Source organism: Maylandia zebra, linkage group LG16 (assembly GCF_041146795.1).
Source record: "Maylandia zebra isolate NMK-2024a linkage group LG16, Mzebra_GT3a, whole genome shotgun sequence".
NCBI lineage: Eukaryota > Metazoa > Chordata > Actinopteri > Cichliformes > Cichlidae > Maylandia > Maylandia zebra.
The window spans coordinates 14,512,591-14,538,036 of NC_135182.1; the positions used below are offsets into that span (position 1 = coordinate 14,512,591).

Below are 25,446 nucleotides of genomic sequence, written 5' to 3' on the forward strand. Positions count from 1 at the left end.
GACTTTTGCCCCGATACAACCTCTTATCTCGGCCCTGTTGCTGCTCATTTCATCTAAAAATAGTCTAGGTAGAGATAGTACTGTCATAAAACGCTCGATCTCCAAGTTGCTGTTTTTTCCTTCCAGAGAAGCTCAGCAGATTTATGTGTTTATGATAGTTTTCTTTCATTTGGACAGAAACGCCGGTAAAGGTTTGAATGAGGGTGTTTTGTGTCCGCTGCTGTTATAGCTGTTGAGCTCTGGTTGAGCGCAGACTTTTCAGTGCAAGCGCAACACGATCCGCTTTTTGACAGCGGCACGCAGAGAAACGCGCTGAGGAAGGAGCGGTGTGATTTCTGAACAGCGTCCCCGTGCACTGACGAAACTCCTGCAGCTGAACACGTGGTCGTGCACACGTGCGTATACACCGTCTCGCTTGTGCCCACGAACTCTCACACAAGCTACCCGTTTCGCTTCCGACGCGGATGATGTTGACGGTGGACTGGCGGCGGAGCTGTGGCTTAGGGTGGTGGTGGGGGAGGATGGGACAGGGAGAAGCCGTGTCGAGGGGCCCACAGCAGGCTGATTAATGTGCCCCGGGTCACGGCAATAAAAGTGGCGTGCCAGCGAGGCGCAGAGGCGTTTTACTGCAATGATCGAGGGGCCGTGTTTCTCTGCAAAGCTTCATTTCCCCCCTCTTTAAAGCCTCTTCTCTCTCTCACCGTCTCTCACCGCACTCCTGTATGTGCTTGCTTACCACGGCTGCCCTTCAGAAAAAAAAGATTTTTATTTTTTTTAACCGTAATTAGGGATCGAGTCAGAATTCAAAGTAAAATATTTCCCAAATCGTGAAAAGGGGATCAAATTTAAACAGTTTTTTCATCCTTTCATCTGTTTGATGGTTTTATTTCATTTTTAATCTTTTAGGGAAAAGCTGTTAAGATACCACATGACCCGTTAAGGGTCCGAAATACTTTGACATTTGCGCAATTAAAATCTTTGAAACCCTGTGTGTGTGTGTGTGTGTGTGTGTGTGTGTGTGTGTGTGTGTGTGTGTGTGTGTGTGTGTGTGTGTGTGTGTGTGAGAGTGACATTGTTTTTCAGGGCATTGTGATGTCACTCAGGCAGTAACGAACATGCAGGGTTGACGTCGGTTGCCACTGCTCTTTAAAAAAAAAATCCTAGCTCTTCAGAAAGTTTCTGTACATTTGCTTTCGCAGCAGTTTAATTAAATTAGGCGTGTTTGGTTCTTTTCCCCCTTTTGAAATCGAACTCATCAGCACCCAGCTGAGAAAAGCACAGGTTTAGCAACCAGTTGTTGAATCTGTTGTCTTCAGAATTTGTTGCAGTAATGAATAATTGATAACCATCCTCTTGTAACTTCTCACATTTTCCCTGTCATTACAAAAATACAACAACAACCCTGTTGTACTCTGGTGCTTTAAGAAAATTCTAATCTATACTAAACAGAAGACATTAAAGGACGTTTCACACAAACGGGGGTCTTATGAAGATTTCTTTTTCTTCTTCTTTTTGTCACTACCTCTGGGGTTTAAAAAAAGTTTCCTATTGTCAACTTAATTTTTAAAATTTATGATTTATTTTTCAAATCTATGGTTTATTAAAAATTTTGCACAGTCGTCTCTTTTCTCTTGCTGCCTGATATTCTTTTTGTGTGCTTGTGTGTGTGTGTGCGTGTTCTGGTGTGAGTGTTTGTTGATCTGAAGCTCTGTGTTGGCGGGTGGTAAATGGTCTCCCACCGAATTGGTCTGTGATGCATAATCTTCCCTCGCTCTGCTGGCTGAGGCAGCCGAGGGGGCAGGTCAAAGAGGGCATAGAAAAACCAGTGTGTGAGGAACGTGACTGAATAGATGCAGCTTCACAGTGCACGTCTAGCCCAAGGGTGGGCAGGTTGGGGGTAACGGGAGGGGGATATGGGGATGGGGGAGATGTTGACAGATTAGAAGGGGCGGGAGTGGGGAGCCCACACTGTGCTTTCATCTCTAGCAAGCGCTTCAGTGGACAGTGCCATTTTGTTGCTCTTGCCTCGTTTCACTTGCACATCCCTGGACTGCGTTTAATCCCTGTTTAGCAGAGACACATTTGTTTAAGTCTTGGCAAGAATTAAAATGTGTTTCCTCTTTTGAAATTTTATGAATTCGCTTTTTTGTAATTGCTTGTTTGGTTTTTTTGCTTTTGCAGCAGCATTGCAACACAGCTGCGGTGCATGCTTGCATGTGTGTGTGCCTGTTTGTGAGTGTGTGTGACGGAGCCAAGACACTGACAGCTAACTGTTTGCTCATCTCCACAGGGCAACATCTGTTCGTGATGTCGATGCTGAGGCACAAACCAACCTGGAACTAAGACAAGGGAACCATATCGCACGAAACATGGCAAGTCCCCGTGCTCATCCCCATGTACAGATTGTACTCATTTGTCGCATAAGTCACTTTAGCAAAAACAAGCCAAGATTTTCTTTTTCAATCTTTAGTAGTATTTTTTCTTTTGTTTTTGTGCTGATGTCAGGATATATATATATATATATATATATATATATATAATATATTTATTTTTGTGTGCTAATAGATACTTTTTCCTTTGTTGCTGCAGGTGGATGCAAGGTTGACGCCCCTGGCAGCAATGGGGCTGGACCGAAGCACTCTTTTACACGATGGGCTTCATCTCCATGGTGGGGTTGTGTATCCAGGGATCAGAGCACTTCAGGCAGAGAAGGGCAGAGAGGCGCCTGCACTTCCACTTACTTATAACAGGGATGGACTCCCAGAACTCATCTACAAGCCTGATGGCCCTCTGGACAGTCGTAAGACGGCGAATGGATACCTAGGCCTCTATAAGGGCGCTCATCCAAGTCTCCACAAGCCCGTGTTGGTTCCTGGAGCCGAAGGTCTCGGCTTGGAACGCAGAGTAGGGCCTGGAGAGAAAGCATCTGAACTGGGCTTGGCAAGTGCTGGTGGCAGCTACCTCCGCATGCCATGGCTCAGCCCTTACCCCGAAGCGAGCATGTATCCCTTCATGGACACATCCAAGTATGCAGCTCTAAACATGTACAAAGCCTCTTTGCTCAGCCAACCCAACCCCTATCTTCCCCAGCACCTGGCCTATCCTTCTCTGTGTGCAGCCCAGGGAGGCAGTGTTACCCCTGCTGCAGCGGTCTCTGCTGCTGACAGGCTCTATTATATGCCTCCCTATCCTGCTTCACCCATCTCTTCACCCCTGGTGGCACCACCTATGAGGATTCCTGCAGTCACCGTGGCCCCAACATCACTGGTACACTGCCAAGACAAGGGGCTTGGTGTTGCACCTCCATTTGCACAGCAGCTTCACCAACCCTCACCTCTTTCTCAGCACCATCAAGCTTCTATAGACAGGGACCGCTCACCTAACAGGAGTATCAGACCGAGCAGACCTCCGTCCAGGAAGGGCTCTAGCAACAATATTAATACAAGTAGTATTATTACTAGTGGTATCAGTAGTCTGCCTACTGATTCCTCTCCTCGTGTTTCTTCTCGCCTGCCACAACCTCCCCTTCCTCCTGCTCTCATCGACAATTCACTGGATTTGCAAAGGCCGGTTGCCAGGATAGGACAACCGGTGTCGTCCACTTCCTCAATATCTGCCTCATCCACATCCGCACAGTCCATTCCTCTTACGTTCTCTGTTAGCAGCATGGCATCAGAGCAGCCCTCTCCTGCCCGACCCAGCCCCCACAAATCAAGGCCAAGAGATGGGGCCCCTGAACCCAGAAATGCAGGAGTTGAGAAAAGACCCAGCAGGTCTCCCTCCAAAGCCAGCTCTGAGAGACCAGCTCACCAACCACAGGCAACCAAAGACCCAGCAGAGAAGCCTTTGGATTTGTCTGGAAGAATGCTAGACTTTGGATTGCCCTCCAATGGATTCCCAGTTAAGATGGACACTTCAGGTCCACGTTATGGACTTCCCCCTAACAGAGAGCTCTTAAAAGAAAACCTTTCCCCTTCTCCCCATCCACATTGTGTGGTCAGCAGCACTTCTTCAAAGGTCTCAGACAGACCAGAGATGATCAGCACTTTACACTCCACCTGGGTCGTACCTAGTCCATCACCTTCTCACGCACAGCACACACCGGGCCTGCCCACCTCTCCGAGACCTAATACAGACCTGGGTCTTTCACAAACTAAAGGCTCTTCACCCTCTGTTATCAAAAATAAAGGTCTGGAGAGAGTACTCCCTCAGCAACGTAGCTCATCCTGTCCAAGGATAGAAGAGCCCAACCACTCCTCGACTCAACCATCTGGCACTTCTGTGGTCAACTCCAGGGCTCTTTCTCCCAAACATAATGGTGAGTGGGTCAAACACAGCCCCAGCCAGTCAGAACCTCCACCAGCTGCGGGTCACCACAGAGAGGGAACAGAGAAGCCCTCCCAGACCAGTAAGAGAGCTGAAACAACCCCAGATGTGCCATCTTACAAGAGGCACTGTGTAGAGAATGGTCATCCTCCTGGCCATCTTTACCTTCCACAGAATGAGGCTTATCTAAACCACAGCTTGGCTTATGCCAACAGATACCTACCTTACCCCATCACAGACAACATGACAATACATTCTGTGCCAATTGGAGGAAAAGGCCCAGTTTACCCTCACCCAGTACTGCTGGGCAGCAACAGCCTTTATCCAACCCACCTGGCAGCAAAACACCCTTTACCATACCACAATCTCCCTGGTCCAGGAGGAGAATATCTCACTTATAACTCACAGGAGATGGCCCATCCCTTGATGCAGACACACTCTGACAACAAGCTGGCAGAAAGGGCAGATGCAACACTGAAGTCCCGGGGACAGGAGAAATCTCGGGGAACTGTTGAAGAAGGTGGAAGCCACAGAGATAACAACAGTGGGAAAGAGATAGGCGAAGGAAACCAAATGAAGCCTGACAGGGAAGCTGGAGCACAAGGACAGTGTGGCAGTCAAAGCAAACACCCCTCTTCCTCTTTAACATCCAGAGAAAAGATTGTCTGCATTGACCTTGTACACTCAGACACAGATATGGAGACTACACCATCAGGCCACAAACAACATTCTGCCGAGACCAGCACCAAGGCTTCCCAAAATGAATGTTATCATAGTAACCAAAATCTCACAAAGACTGAGTATGAACCAAAACACCACCTTTCCCTTCCTTATCCAATCCACTCCAGACAGAGTCCTAACCTTAAGCCCAACCACAGTGACAGACAACCAGAAGCTCCCTTTGGGAGAGCAGAGGTTCCCCAGGACACTGGCTGTGCTGGGGCAACATCTAGCATATCCCCAGCTTCTCCGTGCCTGGTTGCCCAAGCAGAGGAGAGCTGTGAGGAGCAGAGCCCCAGCCCAGACCTTGAAGACCAAGATCAGAGCACCTTGCGCTGTGCTCGAACATCAGGGGAGCGCAGCTCTGGTAGGGACAAAGGGGACAGGGGGGACAGCAGAATTTCTCGCCTTACACAACACTGCACAGATATGGTGAAGAAATCAGACCTGGAAAAAGTCCCCAAGAGAGAGACTGAAAAAGAAGACAGTATTGTTGACCTGGGGGAGTCTCAGGGAGAAGGGGATGAGGAAGAAGACGGTAGCCAGACTTCATCTAAAAACTCTCGTAGATCCAGCCTGGCCAAAAGGATTGCTAACTCCTCAGGCTACGTTGGCGACCGCTTTAAATGTGTCACCACTGAGCTATATGCTGACTCGAGCAAGCTGAGCCGTGAACAGAGAGCTCTGCAGGTAAGGCTGCAAACAACTGTGCACGTTTGTGTATACATGCAATACGTAATGAACTGGGTTTAAGATAATTGATGGGATGGGGAGAGGTTGTTATGAGCAACTTTTCTTATGTGCAGACATTTCAGACATACTTTGATTTCTAACATCCACACAGGAATAAAACCTCAAAGGCCACTCTCAGTTTTCCCCTGCTGCAATATTCAGATCAGCCTATAGAGCAAACCTTGCATGGAATTGGCATACTTTGCATACAATATAATTGCTGTCACGCTACTGTCCTGGCCGTAGATTTGATTGTCCCTTTATAGTTTATCATTGTCTTAGGGATCTGGCCAGTCGAGACCCTCCTTAATGGGGTGGCAGTTCAAAGGTTAACCAGAGCTGCTATCTTTGTATGTTGATTAGTGAGCAGCCATTGTAAAGGTTATTTCTGTGCGTGTGTGCGTGTTTGTGTCTCCGTATGTGCTTGTCCTTGTGTGACTGCCTTGGGGCTAAAGCATGTTAGTGCTGAGTGTGCTAAAGAGACATGTACAGTAGTTTGGGAGAATGACTGTGGCACCCTCACAGTTCACACTGCCTTTGGCTACGCTTAACCCCAAGGTTAGGGCCAGTGGAGGGCTTGCAGTGTGCTTAACAACCAACAGCTGCCCTCTTCAGGGTTTCTCTAAGGCTTTCTGCATGCCCCCATCTGCCATTCACTATCCTCACCCAACCCACCTCCCTCCAATGGCCTGTCCTGCCTGGTTGCTGTCTAAGGTCATAATTCTCCTCATCCCCGCTCCCGCCATTGGCTAAAATACCAGCCCTCCTAACAAAGATCACATGACCTCTATAAACATACTATTACAGTAGTATCACCTACATTTAGCTATTATCCACTGTCATTCATACATGCACACTGAGCTATTCATTTCAAACTGTTTATGTCTTTTGGGGTTGCCTTTTGCTCAATGCTGAGCACAGAAACACAAAGACACACTATGCTATATTATCCACTGGCTCAGGGGCAGAAATGTTAATAGGTTGCACATGTCTGTCTATGTTGTGAATGCACCCTAGAAAACTGTGGTTTTTGTCTTTTGTCATGCTTGTCAATCCACAGCTGCAACTCAAAGCTATCAAACACTGGATTTCTGGATGCGTAAAAAAAAATCAGATGTGGTCTGCTTGGATCACCCCCCTGCCGCCAAAAAAAGAAAGCAAGCAAGACAGCTGAAACTGAATTGGTGTCATCAATTATACCTCAAATGCCCGTGTTATTTCCATTCAAATTTTCCAATTTGTCACTGGTGCAGTTCAGAGATTATTTGATGGTTTTGATGCAGTGTTAATTGACCTGTTGATTCACTTTAATTTGATTGTTATTTTTGTTGGGATTGTGGCTACCTGTTCTGTGTAAAAGAAACATGTGGAGAAACGTAACGTAAATTCATTTATTTAAAAAAAAAGAAAAAGAAAAAGATGAAATGCTGGACAGATATATTGAGCCCCCCCCCCCCCCGTTCTAATTGCTTAGATGGAAGTCATATCACGAGAGGGGAGTAATATAAGTCAACCTGCAGCTAACTGGGAGGTCAGTTCTTTACATTTCTTATCACATCTGCCTCTGACGGGCTCTGTCTCCTTTGTACTGTGTATCGCTGCACACTTCTTTTTTTTATTTTTCCCCTCCCCACTCCCTTCTTTCCTTCTTCCCTCCTTTTCATCTCCTCTCTCCGCCTCAGGGCTTAGATGTATATGTTTCCAAGCCATGTTTATGTTTCAGGAAGGGAGAAGCCAGGATTTAAGCCCCAGAGCGCATGGACTGACAGTGGCTGCAGTAGTCTAACCTGTGTCTTGACGCCGTGCTTGTGATTTATCTGTCCTCCTTTGTGTCCTGCGTGTATTTGTGTGCGTATGTGTGTTGTGAGTGTGTGTGTGTGTGGGGGGGGGGGGGGGGGGGGAGTGGGGGGAGGTTAATTCTTTTGGCATATTCTTCTTTTGTTTTTTAAGACGATGTGATTTCTCATGCTTTTTTTTTTTTTTGCTTGTGTAGCTGTTGAGGCCAGATTTAGGCTTAGAGAGGTGCGTGTGTGTGCGCGGCATGGGCAGATGATGAGTGGTTTTCATGGGTTTTCTCTGCATTTTTGTGTGTGTATGCACAGCGGGCAATGATGCGGTTCTCGGAGCTGGAGCTGAAGGAGAAGGAGGGCAGCGGTGTGTGTATGACTGCCTCGGCAGCAGGACGGGAGCTGGCAGACGGCCAGTGCGGAGAGAGAGTGCTGGAGTACTGCCAACACACCACCAGGCAGGGAGAGAGGGAGGGTGAGTAACCCAGCACCACACACACACACATATACACAAGGCATGCACACACATACATGCAGACACTCTGCAAATGAACACTCACAAAAAAAAGGGACACGCACGCAAACAATAGGAGCGTACACACTCGCTCTCATGCACTTGCAGCAAATGCTGAGGCAAGACCGGGTCACTCTAAAAAAAGACACTCTTCCACTCACACACAGAGACACAGACACACACACACAAGCGTGTCCGTGTGTGCACGCACTTTTACACAAGCTAGGCAGCGCAAGCCAATGAGCGGGCAAGAGAGACAGCGAGGGGGAGTTTTATTTTCAAGAAGCCTTTTGTGCTTATCTGCGCAGAGAGACGATTGCGAGGGGAGGGCAATGGGGGAGAAGGAGGGGCAGGGAGTGCGTGAGTGAAAGCTGTGGTGGGGGGGGGGAGTTGGTGGGTGAAAGCGGATGGGAGAGCGCAACGGAAAGAGCGGGGTGGGGTGGGGAGCGGGGTAGTTACATTGGCTGGCAGCCCAGCTGTGTGTTGGAGCGAGGCCGCAGCTGACGTGTGAGCCTAATTATGGCATGGAGAGAGACAGAGAGGGAGTCGACGACGAGAGAGGGGAAGGAAAGGGGGGGGGGGGGGTAGAGTCACGCTCTGTGTGAGAAGGGCGTGGTGCGGTCATGGAGGGGGGGGCAGGGAGATGACGAAAAGAGGGAGAGGGAAGAGGGATGGGAGTCACCATGCACAACATGTGCGCAGGATGTTTTCGTGCCTCTCTCTGCTGGAAGTGTGCACGGCTGCACTGAACCATCAGGCCGCTGGCTCGGCTCGCATCAGATTAAAAAGTCTTTACCTCATCAAAGTTTTACTGCCTGTCTTTAAAGCAGAATAAAAGCGGGCTGGTGTTTAACTGGCATTCTCGCTCCGTCAACCCCCACCAACCACACCTTGTGTCACCCTGTTTCCCTGCTTGTTTTCTGTCTGAAATCTCTTCCCGTGTGTCTGCACCCTTCCCATCATCTTATGTTTATATTTCCTCTGTTCGCTTCATGTCCCCGTCTTCTCTGCTTTGCTCAGGTGTCCGGCCGGCATACACAAACAACAGAGTTCCAGTCCTTCAGAGGTGTGGAGGGCAGAGGGAGCCTTTATCCCATCCTCATGAAGCCCAAGATGGGGCCAGAGGTCCGGGCCAAGGAGGGCTAAAGGATGGTGTCAGGAAGGGGATGAAAGAGTGCGAGGAAGGTCACTGTATGCCACCCACACTGACGCCATCAAAGGGCTTTCCCGACGAGAGGACTAGCCCTGGCTTTGGGGTCACCAGGAAACGCCCCCTTGGCCTCAAAGCGGAGGACGAGGACACAGAGATGGAGGGAGAAAGGGTGATCCACTTGGAGAAAAGAGCCAAGCTTTGTACGGGTGAGAATTTCACAAACAAGCGTGCATCTCGCATGCCTCAAATAGCATCCCCCTTCTGCTCTTCATCCGCTCTCCATGCATCCTTAGAATTCCGCCCAGTTAGTTTTCCTTCACCGTGTGATGCCGAGCACCGTTTCATCCCTTGTTCTTTTTTTAAAAAATCCCACTTTTATAATCACTACTTCCATCCCAATCAATTCCACCTCACATCCGTTCCATCACAACACGCTCTTCCTCCCCTTTCCTGCTCTCTGTCCTGTGTTTCGCTCTGTGTGGCAGCCAGCTCTGAGAAGTGTTTAATCCTGCCTTTGAGTGGAGTGCGAGAGAAGCGACGAAGAGGGACAGCTATTCCCTCTGTCTCTCTCTCTCTCTCTCTTCTTTCAGCACTGCCGTTCCTTCGCTGTGCTTACCCACCCTCTTCAAAGCTGCTCTTTTCTTCTCTTTTCATCTCCTTTCTTTTTTCCCTCATCTGTTTGGGTTTCCTTTTTATTTCTTTTCTCGCTGGCATGCGGTATCGTGCTTGTTCTCCTCGGCACTGGCAGACGAGTCAAATACCCGTCCCCTGTGAATTTCATGGGGGAGAACCCTCCCTCTGCTTTTCCAGCCTTTATTGCTTTGTTTCTCCACCCGACTCTTGACTTCTCTCCCCTTTCACTCCGCAATCTGTCTGCTCTACATCCTGCTCCCTGCCTCTCTTGCCTGGGTGTGTGTCATATGTAAGGCTTAGATGGGGTTTTACCAGCCATAAGAATGTCCTGATTAATGGCCTTTGTTCTCTGTGCTCTGTAGCTTGCATGTCAATATCTACAGTAGTTCTGCACGTTGCAGGCGGTGACAATGACGGCTTTAGAAAGCAGAAAACCTTTTAATCCAAATGTCAACTCAGAGACACTTAGAAGAAATCTTTTAAGTAGCTCATAATGCACTTTTCAGACTACCTAGCGTTTTGTTTTCTTTTAAATCACCTTTTTATAATAACCGAGGCTCGAGAGCTTGCTCTTCACATCTTTGCATCGAGGTTTAAACGCAAAAACCATCAAACTGTTGCGTTTCAAGCAACATTCTGTGTTTGTGTTCATCTGCAGACGAGCGTGAGAAAGCCAGTGCGGACGACGACGAGGAGGTGCGGAAGCTTAAGGTCTGCATAGAGCTCAAGGGACTGCGACTCAGCAAGCCCGCCGCGGGCGCTGCTTCACCTGATGGGTCCCAAATCAAGCAAGAGAGGGCATGGCCTCAGCCCCGATTGGTTAGCCCTACCCAGGGCCTGCGCGAGCGCAAGATCAGGCCCGGCGAGCACGAGGACAGAGCCGCGGCGCAGAGAAGCGAGATCAACAGGAAATGGGGCTGCGAGAAGCTGCCTAATGGTAAGAGTGAACCACCAGCCGTACAAACCGCCGAGTTCAGCTAGGGTAACGGAAATCTATCTTTGGCTCACGTTTCACTTTCTTGTTGAGCAGTCTGTCTTTAGGGGATTTCCCAAAAGCTGTCAGGGAGCACAAGGGGGGGGGGGGGGGATTCTTCCTCTTGCCAGGGTAAAGGCTTGAGGAATCAAAAAAAAGGGGGGACGCAGAGAACCACAAGATAAAATGCCTCTCACCACCCTCCCGGTGCGCAAAGATTTAGGCTTTTTCTTTCATGTTCAGCTGATCTACAGCGGGGTCTCTGTGAGGACGATTAAAAAGCAAATGAGGGGAAGTGGCTGGTGGAGGTATGTGTAGGCAGGTGGAGTGTGACTAATGTGTGATCAATGATTTTCTTTTTCTTTCCCCTTTGTTGGGTGTGTGAGGTAGAGGGGTCTTACTAAAGCCAGGGCTTTCCCTTATGAGAAATGCAAAATGGCGTCTCCGAGGCAGAAGAGAGAATAAAAGAGCAGTGGAGAGATTAAAGGAAGTGAATAAAGCAGAAGAGGGTTTGAGTATTTTTCTGTAGAAACCACAGACCATTACTGGGCACTGATTCTTTTTTTTCTTTTTTTAAATAATATACATTTATTTAATTACCTCTCACCTCTCATGACTGTGACAACGGTTGTGTTGATAATGACTGTGGTTATTCCACTGTGTCTGTGTGTTGTTTTTTTCTTTTTTTTCCCCTTCAGAAAACCACTAGTCACATGAAATGCATGAATCTGCCTGTTAAGGATATTGCATTGTAAAAAGCTGTTGTCTCTGCAACAAATTGCTGTTATTAAATTGTTATTCTAAAAGTTGTACTGCAGCAGAAATCAGACCTAGACCAGATCGCCAAGTAGATTAAAGCGGGTTTGCAACGATCCTTAGGAGCAAATGTATTTCCAATAAGCTTTTCGACATTGAGGTTTCAAGGGCAGCTTTTTTATTTTTGTGTAAATATGTACTATAAGAGGCTGAAACCAGACAGTGCCACATTTGTTTAAGGAGATTACTCCTAGCCGTGTCCTTGCTGCAGTGAAGAAGTGCACAGGAATCACTATAGCGGTGTTTATGCGAGCTTGCGTGCGAGAGTGTGTGTTTTTTATTTATAATTTTTTTTTCCCTGGGCGAGCAGGCCTGCTGCGCTCCCAGACAGCTCTGTGTGCTCATTAATAAACCAACAGAGGGTGAGAGATGGCCTTGCAATACTTTCCTATCCTCGCACTCGCTCACTCTGCCTTCCTCTTTTCCTTCTCCAGGAGTAGCTGCTGCCGTCGCTCCCCTCCCCCCCAGCCAGCTGAAGGACAGAGCGCACCCGCCGAACCCCTTCTCAGGTGACCGTGGCCTCAAGGAGTCCAGGAGGGGCCCCCCCTCTCCGGCCCCAGAACAGTCCGTGGGAGGCACCCCTCCCCTCAAGGTCCGTCGCCATAGTGACACGGACAAACCCAAGGGCAAGCGGCCGTGCAAGACCAAACACACCAGCCAGAGGGAGCGAGAGCGGGAGAGGGAGAAAAGGAAAGAGGCAGCCGCCAGCAGCCCGGGCCAGCGTTGCGGGACTGAGCTGGGAAAAGCTGAGGATGACAAGGTGAGTGCGACCAAGACGCAGGCGTCTGGATGTTTGCAGCGGCAGACTCTGTTTCAGTATGCCTGTTGGCGCCTCTGATTATGCAGCTGGGGACGGGAGGGAGGGACTGAGGAAGGAAGTATGTTTACAATGTTTAGAGGACTGCTGGAGCTTTGACCTCCCCGCGCCCTCAGCGGCTCCCTGCGGAGGGCCCCGCATGCATGTGTTTGTGTCTCTGGCCTTAATTGTCGAACGCGTGTCATCTTTTTGTGTGTGTGTGTGTGTGTAGGTAGGTGAGAGACAGGGGTGCGAGTGTCTGCGTGTTCGCAAGCATTCAAAAACCCTGGAGCAATTATATATCACACTCACTCCTGAACACAAAGCTACACACACGCACACTTTCTCGCACTCGCACAATGAGGAATGTGGCAGCTACGACTGAGCGTTTGAAACGCCGAGTTCAAAAGGAGGAGGGAGGGGGGAGAGCACGGGGGAAAAATTGAGGGGAAAAAAAAAAGAAAAAAGAAGGCGAGTCGTTTTCCGCCCGTGCTGCTCTCCTCCCCTGCTCCTCCTCAGCCTGACAGCTGCTTCGACATGGAATTCCACTGAGAGGGCTCGCAGTGTTCGCACACACTCAGTCAGACACGCACACACTCAAGCAGGCAACTCCCTCTCTCGTGTGTTGTGTTCAGAGGGCTCTGTTGGTTTAGCAGTTAAAGAAAAGTGGCGTGCCAACCTGCACTGTTTTAGGGCGTGAAAGCTTTGTGTGTGTGTGTGTGTTTTCAGCGATGCATAGCGTATCTCCCAGACACAATAGTCATATATAAACACAGATGTTGTTGATAAAAAATCAATCTGAGTGTGTATATATAGAGTAGGTATGCTGTTAAAGAGGTAGTTTGGAAGTCATGTGAGGATAAGTGGGGTGGGGAGGTCTAAACACATGGCTTAAGAACAGATTTGAGCTTCAAATTTCAGTATGAATTTTGGGCCCTGATTTGAATACTTAAACCACCTTTTTAATTGATTCTCCTTTTAACTTATTTAAAAAAGTGGATATCATTTCCTGTGCATGGATGCACATTTTAATTTCCCTCCGTGCGCGTGTGCGTAGTCTCATCCCTGTCCCCTTGGATGCTCGTGCTCGTGTGTGTCTGTCAATGTCCCGTCTGCTTCGTGGCAGGGACTGTAACGCTCTCTCCCCATCTCTCACTCTCTCCTCAGCTGAGTGAGCAGTGCAGCGCTCCGAGGAAGAGAGCCGCTTCTCCTAATCATTATCCCTGCTCTCCAGTCAAGCCCTGCTCCCCCACCGCGCTCTGTCCACCCTCCCTGCAGCTCCAGGCTAATGACAGAGCGGGCGGTGTTCCACCAGAGCCGGCGGGCTTGCACAGAACCCCCCCTGCCGAGCCCTCCGTGGTGCGTCCGATCCCGCCAGAGGCTCGTCGGCTGATTGTGAACAAGAACGCCGGGGAGACGCTCCTTCAGAGAGCAGCGCGACTGGGCTACGAGGTAATAGGCTTCAGTCGAAGTCATCCTCCCTTCTTATCTGCTTTCTCTCTTCGCAATTTACACCCTCAGACTTTGTCTTTTCCAAATCTCTCGCTTTCTCTCTCCCTTCTTAAATTGAGCTCATTTTCTCCACCTACTTTGTTCCTGTCTGTGACTCTGCCAAACGTCGCTTTACTCTTTTTTTTTTTTTTTTCCCCTTCTCAGAGTTTTTGAGATTCTTCTTTCATCTGTCCTATTCTTCCTCTTCTTCCTTCTTGTATGATTTCCTCCTATTTCGCCCTCACTCGCGATTTCTACTTCAAATGCTCCATCTTTTCGGCTCGCCCGCTCTACTCTTTCTCTCTCTCAGGTTTCCGCTCTCTCCCTCCCCCCCTTTCCTCTCAGCGCTCTCTTTCTCTTCCTCTCTTTGTGACTCAGATTGTCGTTGGCACCCCTCCTCTTCCCCACAAGTGCGCACACACACACACACACAGCCTCCCCTCTTCTCGCCTCGCTCCGCTCTCACATCTCATTAATTTTCCGTGAGGCGAAGTGTGACACACACCCCGGCGCGCACACACGCACAGAAACGAGCAAGCGCAGGCAGCATGAAGGGATCGGTGGGATCATTATGCGCAGACTGATGCTTGCTGCCTCTCCGTAGCATCGGGAGATTTTTTTTTTCTTTGCTGCCGATCATTTGCTCCTAAACCAGATCCTCATTCTCCCCACACGCAAGAAAGAATGAGACTTGTGTATATTTTACCGACTCTTTCTCGCTCTCTCGCAACTCCCATTGCTCCGAAAGCTTTTAATTAAAGTTGGATGGCCCGCTCTCTCGTTCTCCCTCATCCCCCGTGTTTCTCTTCGCGAGCCTAAACGTTTCTCCCCCTTGTTGACAGATGTTACAAATTGATTTATTGATCTGAGTAGTTTTAATGCTACTTGAGCTGCGGATTCCTGCTCTCTCAGTGTGTGTGTGTGTGTGTGTGTGTGTGTGTGTGGGCGCCTGTATGCGTGTCCACTCCTTCGGTATCTCCTTTGATGCCGCCTGTGTGCGTGCGTGATAATTTTTATCACCAGCAGAGGAATCTTCTCAGAAACTGTAAATAGGTGTGGGTTTCTTTTGTTGCTCATTCATGAGTTGCTTTATGGTTGTGTGTGTGTTTGGACACGTTTATGATGATGAGGTACGTACGTGCGCGCGCGCGCGCGTGTGTGTGTGTGTGTGTCAGTGATTATGTGTGTGAGTCTGAATGGGAGAGAGCGAGAGTGTGAATGAGAGGTAAGCACTGGGAGTATAATCGCGTTCTAATGGCCCTCTAATGTGCCGTGGTGACTGTGGTTAGCAGTGGCGGTGGCTGTTTTTCTCCCTGGCTCGCTCGCTCTCTCTCACTCACACACACACACTCTCACACACACAGATACACGCGCACGAACAGGGTGCAGCGCAGCAGCAGGGTTCAGTCAGCCGTGCTGGAGAGAAGCTGGCTCGTCTCTCTGATTTATGCGTCTCTCTCGAACGTTTTTTTTCCCTCCCTCTCCTTCTTTTTTTTTTTTTTTTTTTCATTCCCCCTTCGCATTTTTCCCTTCCTGCGCTCTGCATGTGGAGAGGGAATGAAGGAGGAGGGAGGAGAAAACCTGAGACTACACAAACAAGGCACTGACCGCTGCGCAAACAACCCCCTCTCTCCCACCCTTTCTTTCTCTCTCTCTCTCTCTCTCTCTCTCTCTCTCTCTCTCTCTCTCTCTCTCTCTCTCTCTCTCTCTCTCAGGAAGCTCGTCTCTCACTGCCTGTGTGCGATAAGCCTGGGGCAGGCCCCTGGGGCTCCCACACATGCACACACAAGGACGTGCTCAGGAACACACACACCATAAGGCCTAACACACACACACACACACTTGCATACAAGCCTGTAGATGCGTACAGCGCTTGTCTCACGCTGGTGTTTAAGCGCCGCGAGCTCTGGGCTTATCACATGCAGGCAGAGAGATATGAGGGCCTGCGAGACGGAGGCACGCACACGAACACAGCTCACATGCCGATTATGAGCATGCGACGGAATACGTGTGCGCACGCACACACGCACGTTCTGACCCAGTAAGCACATGCACAGGCATCCTGACATGTTTCTTCTCCATATGCCACACAGACAAGGCGACTCTCGGTGTTCGCTATCGCACACCCACATAGACCTGAACATGCAAATTCAGTGTCTCCTCATGCACGCACAAGCCACTAAATACACCGCTGCATCTTTTTTGTGTGCGTGTTTGTGTGTAAATCGGCACATGCAGGATGCAGAATCACCTCATGCATGCGATTTTAGCACACATGCACTTCTCCGTGCTGTTCTCGCTGCCCGGGCCGACACTGTGCATATTTCACGTTCATTTAGTTTTGCAATCCGTGCCTCTGCACATGAAAGCCCACTCTCTCTCTCTTCCTTCCTCCCTCACTCCCCTTTTATTCTCTCGCTCTCCCTCGCTCTCCGAGCATTTGAAATGGTAATGAGCAGAGATTCTGCGGATGTCTTCATCCCTCTAGTGCTGGGGCTCGGGGCCCCTCAGCTCTCTGCCCATTGAAAGCTCAGATAAAGGTGCAATCTGTCATTTATTCTCCCCATGAATCGCTTCTGATTTTTCTCCTCAAATCCATGTATGATCCAAGCAAAGAGGAAAAAACTGGATTGCATTTTAAGTGCGTAGTTGGACCAGAAAGCGTGATGGAAAAACTTGGAAAATGAAATCACTGTGATCAGAGGTTTTTGTGGTAAAGTACATCCACAGTGACTTAAAGTTCAGCTTTGACCGATGGCAAGCAGTCCCGACAGTGCTGACCTTTGATGGAACTACAGACCAAAAAGTCCAAAATTTAACACGTTATCACACTAACTGTATTGCATTTCATTAAACAGACTAATACTGCACATCTCTTTAACTAAACAATTTTAAGCTGAGGTCGTTAGCTTACTCGTCGCAGGCCAGCTAGCTATGACAACTGCTTTGGCGGGTTCGCACCATCATGTTGTTGGGTAGTAGCAGTATCGCTTGCTAACTAGAGCTAGTTAGCAAAAGATTGCTAACTAGCTTCGGACGTAACATCAACGTTTTTTGCAAACTTACATTTGCACTCTGTCATCTTCTGATCCAACGAAATACCAATAGCTACTAATCTCTGAGTGACAAAGGATTATGCTTTCCGTATCCACAAGCCTGCTTGGGTCCAAGTAATGTAAATTTCATCATCAGACGGTGAGTGTGAAGTTCCGTGGGGACGTCTGCGTCTACCTGCTTTTGGTGACTGCAAGGATAATTTACATTACAGTGCAGCAGCTACGCATGCTCACAAAGTGGTGGACTTCAAAGAAGCATAAAGCAGGGGTTATATTTCCGAGTCTGCTTGGGACTTGACGTAAATTTCATCATCAGACGGTTAGCATGAGGGTCTGAGGATTCAGTACAACTCGACTGAAACGAGACGAGTCGCCCCCTGCTGGTTATTAGCAAAACATTTTGGGCCGTCTATGTCTAATATACAGAATATGGTAAACAATAACACAACTATAAACGGTTATTGCAAGACCATTCGCATACCACAGGGTATGCATGTGCAGCAGGCAACGGCACAACAGGATTGACGAAATTCAAGACAAGGTTTCGTTTTTCCGCCTGGACTACCAACGAGGTGGAAGGTAGAAGCGGCAACAAGAAAACCAAAACAGACTTTGCGGTGTTGCAGAGAAAATGTGAGGACAGTGGCAGGACCATTTTTCATCGTTAGTAAAAGCCACTGGCATTGGCACAAGAAGGACGACCTCAAAAGAAAAGTACGCAAGCTTAGCTGTTATGGTTTGATCAGTGAACGCGGGTGTTGCGTTATCATTGTTTGTCCAAATTAAAACTATCTCATTATTTTCACACAAAGGTTGGGTCAGCAGAGCTTCCATAGGTTTATTTTCGGGGCTCTTAAACCGGCCGAAGATTTTGGACAGCGGATGTGAAAGCAGAAGTTTTAAAATGAAACTGGATTAGTGTGGACGTACCCATTTAAAAGACACCTGTGGAGAAGCTTTAATGTGCAGGTTACTGATGAGAATGGGACATCCTCCTGTTTTTCATTCTTCTTTTTAAATTGGCTTAAATAGCATATGTGTGGCTGAGTGTGAGATTAAGTCTGACTGACATCATGAGTAGTTGCATACTGAGGCTTCCCGTCTCCCTCCAGCGGTGCCATTCTAGGAGGGCCGGGCTTTCACGCACACTTTACACATGCACTCAATCATCCGCACATTTCACTTTTCTGAGCACGCACAAACTTTGCTGCCTAGACTTCATCATTCAAAGGAAAGCCACTCGTGCATCTGCGCACGTGATTCATCTCGACATGACCACATGTGCTGTATGCGAGGACTCTGCGAGCCGCGAGGGGTTAAATGTCTGAGTGATGCATTGATTGCAGGCGAGCGCAGGGAAGCATTCTAGAGAGGGAGATTAGAGGACGGAGCGAAAGAGCGAGAGGAGGAGGAGGGGAGGGGTGTCTCATTTTACTGCGGAGGAGTGCGTGTGTGTGTCTGTCTGGCGGGAAGCCGGGGCTCTCATGCTAAGCTCCTCGCTCTCTCCCAGCGATATTAAACACGGCTCCGGAGGTTTAGCGCTACGCCTCCTCCACAGCCACACACAAAAAGGCGCACAGACACAGACCGAGGAAAGCTGCATATCAACACTCTCTACCCGTCAGTCTCTCTAACACTTGCTCTCATTCGCGCGCGCGCGCGCACACACACACACACACACACACACACACACACACACACACACACACACACACACACACACACACACAGCAAGTGGAATCCCCCAGAGGGGAGCTTGAGCACAGTGCTCCTGAATCTCTCTCCAGCAGGCAAACAGAGCGTTGGCAGTGAAAGAAAACCAGTTGGAGCGTCTCTCCACCTTCCCTCATTTCTCTCTCTCCCTCTTTTTATTTTGCACTTCTTCCTTGCCTGCTTTCCCTCTTCCTTCTCTTTCTCCATTATCTCTCCCGCCTCTCTGGCTCGTCCGATCGCTCGCTCTATCACTCCTTTCACCCCTCCCCGTTTTCACACCGCCACCCACCACCCCTTCATCTCTTGTTATTATCAGCTGCAGCCCAGAGGACTGCCCCGGCAGATTTCATCCACAGATTCATTTATCTGTCATCTGTCGGGGTGTTGCCTCTCGTCTGTCCCGTTCCGCGTCCTCTCTAACCCTCTGCTCGTCCCTCTGTCAGTCTGTTTTCTCTCTCCGCTTGCCTTTCCTTCCCTCTTCCTCCCTCCAGCCACCCTGTTCTGAAAGCGCGAGTGAGAGAGAGATAAACACTTGGACTAGATGGCAGCCTAGAATTAGCATAGAAATGGAAGTTTGGAGTCATTTCCCAGGTTCAAATGAGCAGCTCTGCTCCCCTCGGCACAGGACTGTCAGCAGGACAGGGTATGAATGTGTCTGGATATAAGAGTCACGTGTGTGTGTGTGTGTGTGTGTGTGTGTGTGTGTGTGTGTGTGTGTGTGGTTACAGTTGGATCCATAAGTTTAAAAAATCTATATATTTATATATAATTTTGCTTCTATATACCACTACAATTGATATGAAACATAGCAATAAAGATGTAAATGTATGCAGCTTTAATTCAAGGGGTTTTAAGACAAATATTGTGTTAATGTTAACGAGTTCAAGCTATTTTTTTTCTATATTTCTACGTGACATTTCCATTTTCACAGGCTCAAAAGTGAAAGGACAATTTACTGGTGTCGTGGAGACGGGCCACTCGTGGTCACAAAACTGCTCATTTCATGCGAATTTAAGGACATATTGGATTTCAAAGCTATTTTAACGTCTGGATATATCTATTTGGGTTTACAAATACTAGTAATAGCCAGTGCCACACTAAGTTGCCTATCCAAAAGGGCACAAACTAACAAAAAAAAGCACACTTGTCTGACTCGAACGGGCCCTGTATCGACACACTTTTAGGCTGCTTTCTGTCTCTCTGGCTCGTCTCTGTTTAATGGCAGCAGACGCTGCTCCAGTCCAATAAAAACCAGTCTGACTACTTAGTGCTGGACCTCCAACTGTCACAGCCCTAGACCAGAGAAAACGCTTCCAGCTCTTGAGCGGCGCTATCAAATCTCTTTGTTCCGCTTCCATTATGCTGTGTTCAGAGCCCAGCCATTGTAACTGGCTGCCACAGCAGCGTCCAGGCCCAACCATGCCCCACACACACACACACACACACACACACACACACACACACACACACACACACACACACACACACACACACACACACACACACACACACACACACGTGCATGAGGAGAATCTGGCAGGCTAAATACAGTTGAGTCACACTTGGTCTCCTCGATGTGTTTGGCGCCAGCTCCAGTATTATGGAGCATTTGTGTGCGAGCGTGTATGTTTGTCCAGCACAGGAAAAACACTCAGTTCCTCCTTTCCTTCATTTTTCTCCCTCAGGAACCGTAAAGGGAAGGACTGTTTGCGCATGCATCTGACTTGTGTGGCTGCTCTCGCAGTGTTTGCTTCGCAGATGCTCACACACTAAGCCCTGCTCTCTTTGTTGGCTCTTTTTTTTATTTTTTTTAGGAGGTTGTGCTGTACTGTCTGGAGAACAGAGTGTGTGAGGTGAATCACAGAGATTACGCCGGTTACTGCGCGCTCCACGAGGCATGCGCCCGCGGCTGGCTCACCATAGTCCAACACCTTCTGGATTACGGGGCTGACATCAACTGCAGCGCTCAGGACGGCACCAGGTAAACGAACTCTTTCATGCACGTGCACACTCGATCACAAACACCAACGGTTACATAAACACCCCTCTTAGGAAAATGCAGAAATGTAGGGATTTTCTTTTTTTGGTTTTACATGAATTCCCGAATAAAGAAAACCAGGGCTTGGCCATCAATAAAGTGACGCGAGCTTTCTCATAACTAAAATTTCTGGGATTTATTTTACATTATTGTACAAGAGCAGTGATTTGGCTGATTAGCTGCACTTTTGGAAAGGGAAGGCTAGTACTTTCATTTCAGTGTTATTAAAATTTACACTGGGGGGTCTGTTCTAAGAAACTGTGCTCAGGTCTTACAGGAGTATTGCCCATGCAGTTTTGCTTTTGAGATTTGCAGCATCTGCAGTAAGAACAACAGTAGTCTTATAAATCTGAATTTCATTTTACTTTATGTCTCGCTACGTCTGAGTTTAGGGAAAATCTAAAAAAGGAAAATATAGATCGTTCTTGTAAGTTTGATCAGAAGTGAATTCCCAAAAATATCCTCCACACCATGTATAAATTTTATCCATAGATTTTGAAGGATATGTGGATCCGAGTTTAAAATATTTTCTGAAGAAGGTAAAGAAGACATTTCCCTCTTATAATTTTAATTTGATATGTATTTGTAAAGATATGATGCAAAATGCAATTTCCCCCCTAATCTCATCCTGGAAAACCACTCCAATAGTTAATCAATGAACTTACTTCCCTGTGTGTGTAGACCGATTCACGATGCCGTGGAGAACGACCACCTGGACGTGGTGAGAGTCCTGCTGTCTTATGGCGCCGACCCCACCTTGGCAACGTATTCTGGCCGTGGCCTTCTCAAGATGACCCACAGCGACAGCATGGAGCGCTTCCTCACTGGTAAATGTGATTTTCTTACATATGAAAGAAAGAAATTGACATTGAGTCCTTGACTTCAGATTCTTCCATTTGAGTCTCATTTTGGCACGTGTGATAGATGGCTTGCAAACAAAGCCTTCTGAGTTAGGCCATCATATGTAGGAATTATCTGCAATATGAAGAAAGACAAAACGGATCTTAACAAAAAAAAGGTTACTTAATACCTAATTTAAGATCCTTATTAAAATCGCAGTGTAGTAAGAGCTAAAGTTGGTAGAATGTTTCTTCTCTCATGCAGACAAAATGAAATGCAAAAGCCACAAAATTTGAATATTAATGTGCCTTTGACCACAGATCATAAAACTCAGCAATGCTAGAAAAGGGAAATAAAAGCCAACGCGAAGCAAGGATTTCTTTTTCAAAAAACACACACGCACACACAAAAAAACAAAAACCAGAAGGCACACCGGAGTGTGGCCATCAAAAGGTGAGGCAAGGGTAAACTGTTAAAGAGATCGGTCACGAGCCCGGTTCCCGAAAGCTCCCATCTTGGCTTGTTTGCTGTTCTTTCAGCGCTCTGACCTCTGTGCAACCTGTTGGTGTGAGGCCCCCTCCGCAAATCCTCCCAACTACAGCTCGACACGTCCGTCGCTGTCATCCCCGTCTCCCCTCCAGCGACCTCCCTACCCCTCCTCTCCCCCTCCCTTCCTCCCTCGACCACCTGTTAGACAGGGAGTCTGAGCCCGCCAGGGTGCGTGCTGCTGCCTCTGAGCTCCTCTATCTGGTTACTTAGCAACGGCAACTGTGTTTGCTCAGCGTACGTGCGGAAATGGGCTTTGCTCTGGCTAGAGACTCTGCTTTTGTACGTGTACATGTGAGCGCCTGTCTTTTCACAAGGCTGCCACGCTACAGTCTGACGTGTGTGTTGTGAGGGCTTGATGTTTGTACTCGGGTTGAGTCAACACGAATCTGTGCACAGGAGGAGGAGGAGGAAATGAAAGCACACACACACACACACACACACACAAACAGGCTCACGTTTCCCCTGTAGCCAGCTGCTTGGCATTACCTGAACTAGTTAAAAGCTATTGCCTGAGAGACACTCGGGGGCTCGTAGCGAGCAGGAGAGACAATCGCGGAACGGAGGCGAAAATAAAACAGGTGGCAGGAGGAGGTTTATGCGAGTAGGTAGACGCCTGCGAAAGCTGGTGCTGAATGTTGAAGAGAACGCGGGTGGATGGATCGATGTCGGCAGGGAGATCGAGCACCGGAGAAAATGAGCGAGTGCAAGCGATTGCTGCCCTCCCTCCACCTGGTCCCACTCATCTGGAGGCCGTTAATCCCTCCAAACACACGCCAGACGCCCCACGCCTCAGCACTGGCACAAAGCCCAGCTCTCACTCTGCAAGTGTGTGCGTGCGCGCGCATGTGCTGAATACACACTTTGCTCTCGCTGGGTGTGCTTATCCAGCTCCCTCTGCCTGTTTGTTTCCATCGCTCTGTGTGTGTGTGCGCACTCGGCGACTGTGTGTGGTTCTTGTTTGATTCCTGGCAGCAGTCTGCAGGCCTGCTCTGCACTGAGCCAGCTCTAACCCAGCGGAGACAGCCACTCTCCTCCCCCGTGGTAGAGCCGCTGGCCCCTGACCATCAGCCCTCCCGTCCTCCCCTCCTCCCCCCAAAAACATTTGCTCTGTTTGTTTCTCTTTTCTCTCTTGACACTCCCCCTCACCCTCCTCCTCCTTCTCTCCTCTTTTTTTTCCTGCGCTCTTTATCCATTTTTCTGCTGTATTCTCCAAGGGCAATTGTATTTGCCTCGTTGCCTGTCCCCAGGGCTTTGGCTCTTGAATAACAGGCTTCGCTCCTCTCCTCTGTCCGTAGATTATTTTGCCGACCTTCAGGGCCGCTCAGATGACGACCCAGGGCTTTATTGGGAATTCTATGGCAGCGCTGTGTGTGGTGAGTACTGATCAGCACTCTGCGTGTGTCCTTTAGTGCTTACAAAGTCTTTATTTTTAAACATCATCAGTGTCTGTACGTCGCACTGGCTTCTTTTAGGCAAGGCAGCTTTATGGTAATGTTGACGCTCACTAAAAAACGATCCGTGCTTTTCCTTTTTTCTGTGTCCAGAGTCTACTGAAGAGGGCGGTGTCTATGACATTTTAGCAGACGCCCCAGGTCCAGATGATGAAGATGAGGATGATAAAAGGGAGGTGTTTGAGTTCGAGTTCTCCGACCGACCTCTTTTGCCTTGCTACAACATCCAGGTGTCCCTCTCCCAGGGGTGAGCATTATTCTCAAAAGCAGATTACATTTTCAACTCTGTTTTTTCCTAAATTCCTAAACGTCTGTTAATTATTCTCTTTCAGGCCAAAAAACTGGCTGCTATTCTCCGATGTGCTCCGTCGGCTGCGGATGTCCGCTCGCGGTTTCCGGCAGGCCTTCCCTCACATGGAGGTGGTGACTGTAGCGGAGGCGGAGTTTTACCGGCAAGCATCTCTGTCCCAGCTCTTCTCCTGCCCAGAAGAGCTGGAGGGCTTCCATCCCGACAGCAAGGAGCTGCTGGACCTGGTGGAAGACAGCGCAGAGCTCGCAGCCCTGCTGGGCTCCACGCTGGAGTTTCTGGACGACCGCTGGGATCACCCCGGTGACAAACTCAAGGACAAAATCAAGGCTGTGGAAAAGTTGGGCTCATCCTGACCCTTTGACCCACTGAACCTTGATCATTATCGACTGCAGTTTGCTTTAGAACCGAGCAGGGGTTATGACGATATGCCTTAGCCTGACCTTTAGTTCCTGCGCTTCGGCCCGACTCTGGACCAGCACTGGTGCACTGTACAGATGGACTGACCTACTGGCTGATGGGCTGCTGAAACATTTCCCTCTGTTAACTGAGGATCAATATATTTGTGACTCAATAGACTTAATAATGGTCTTATTTTTATAAATTAATATATGTATAAATAAATATATAGATATATATATATATATATATATATACATAAATAAATATATAATATCAAGAGATTTTTTTTTTTTTGCTCACACGCCCCTCTGAAAGATTTTGTATGGCAACAGAGCGTAAGCGTGTTGTCAGCAACTGGATGCCGTGCGTGAGCGCGCGGCACATTGCGCATGTGTGTAGTTGTACAGAATAGTACCGAGGCTGTGCTATTGAATGTGGTATCTGTGTTTATAGGAAGCACATGATGTCCTGTTTTTCTCCCCCCAGCCATCCCCTCCTCAGACTTTAGTGCTCGCTTGAGCCTCAGGGGCTTTTCTGTTGTTGTTGTTTTTTGGGGTTTTTTTCTGGATGTTCAAATGTTGCTTCCTGTTTAGTCTGTAATTTAACATGCAAACTACAAAATTGTATAATAAAGTTTTAAGATAATGTTGATATTCACCCCTTGGCACAGCTTGTACATAACAAGGAGGCTACTGCAGTAAGGTAATTTTTGGTGTGTCCAGTTTTGTTTTGTTTTGGGTTTGTTTGTTCTTTTTGTTCTAACTTTGTAATTAAAATATCTCATAATTTGTATTTATATTTTACAAACGAAGTTGCTTTAAAATAAATATACAAACCGCAAGATGATCTACGCGTCCTGCTCCTCGTTAAGTCATTCATGAAGTCATTTGAATTCTGAGAAGTTGAGTGGTGATGGGGGCCCTGTCGATTTCAATCTGTGTGTATAATTACTCCTGTGCCTGATGGAAGTGCGATCCACCACGATCCTCTATTGCCATCTCTTGGAAATTTTAAGTATTGTAGGTTTAGTGCAATTTATTGCTGCAACCCTGAGAGAACAATGTGCCAACTCCCCTTTTGCCGCCTATGTGGTGAACAGCTGCTGGCTTGCAGCGTCCTCTAGTGTATAAATCTGCAAACGCCACCCAT

At 48.2% G+C, this 25,446-nt stretch overlaps 1 protein-coding gene across 3 annotated transcripts in view; it reads left to right on the forward strand.

Moving 5' to 3' along the window:
- Window positions 1-25,143, forward strand: part of bcor (BCL6 corepressor) — a 38,537-nt gene extending 13,394 nt beyond the window's left edge. For 2 of the 3 annotated variants that reach the window (XM_024805339.2, XM_024805338.2), the window contains exons 2-14: window positions 2,291-2,372; window positions 2,590-5,736; window positions 7,253-7,309; window positions 7,881-8,040; window positions 9,100-9,438; window positions 10,524-10,802; window positions 12,089-12,414; window positions 13,618-13,902; window positions 20,525-20,691; window positions 21,430-21,575; window positions 23,433-23,510; window positions 23,682-23,835; window positions 23,921-25,143. In XM_024805339.2, the coding sequence (XP_024661107.2) occupies window positions 2,291-2,372; window positions 2,590-5,736; window positions 7,253-7,309; window positions 7,881-8,040; window positions 9,100-9,438; window positions 10,524-10,802; window positions 12,089-12,414; window positions 13,618-13,902; window positions 20,525-20,691; window positions 21,430-21,575; window positions 23,433-23,510; window positions 23,682-23,835; window positions 23,921-24,251 (5,551 nt within the window). In that variant the 3' untranslated portion in view covers window positions 24,252-25,143. The remainder of the gene's footprint in view (window positions 1-2,290; window positions 2,373-2,589; window positions 5,737-7,252; window positions 7,310-7,880; window positions 8,041-9,099; window positions 9,439-10,523; window positions 10,803-12,088; window positions 12,415-13,617; window positions 13,903-20,524; window positions 20,692-21,429; window positions 21,576-23,432; window positions 23,511-23,681; window positions 23,836-23,920) is intronic. The other variant, XM_076874771.1, reaches the window with a different exon arrangement.
- Window positions 25,144-25,446: the final 303 nt, after the last annotated feature.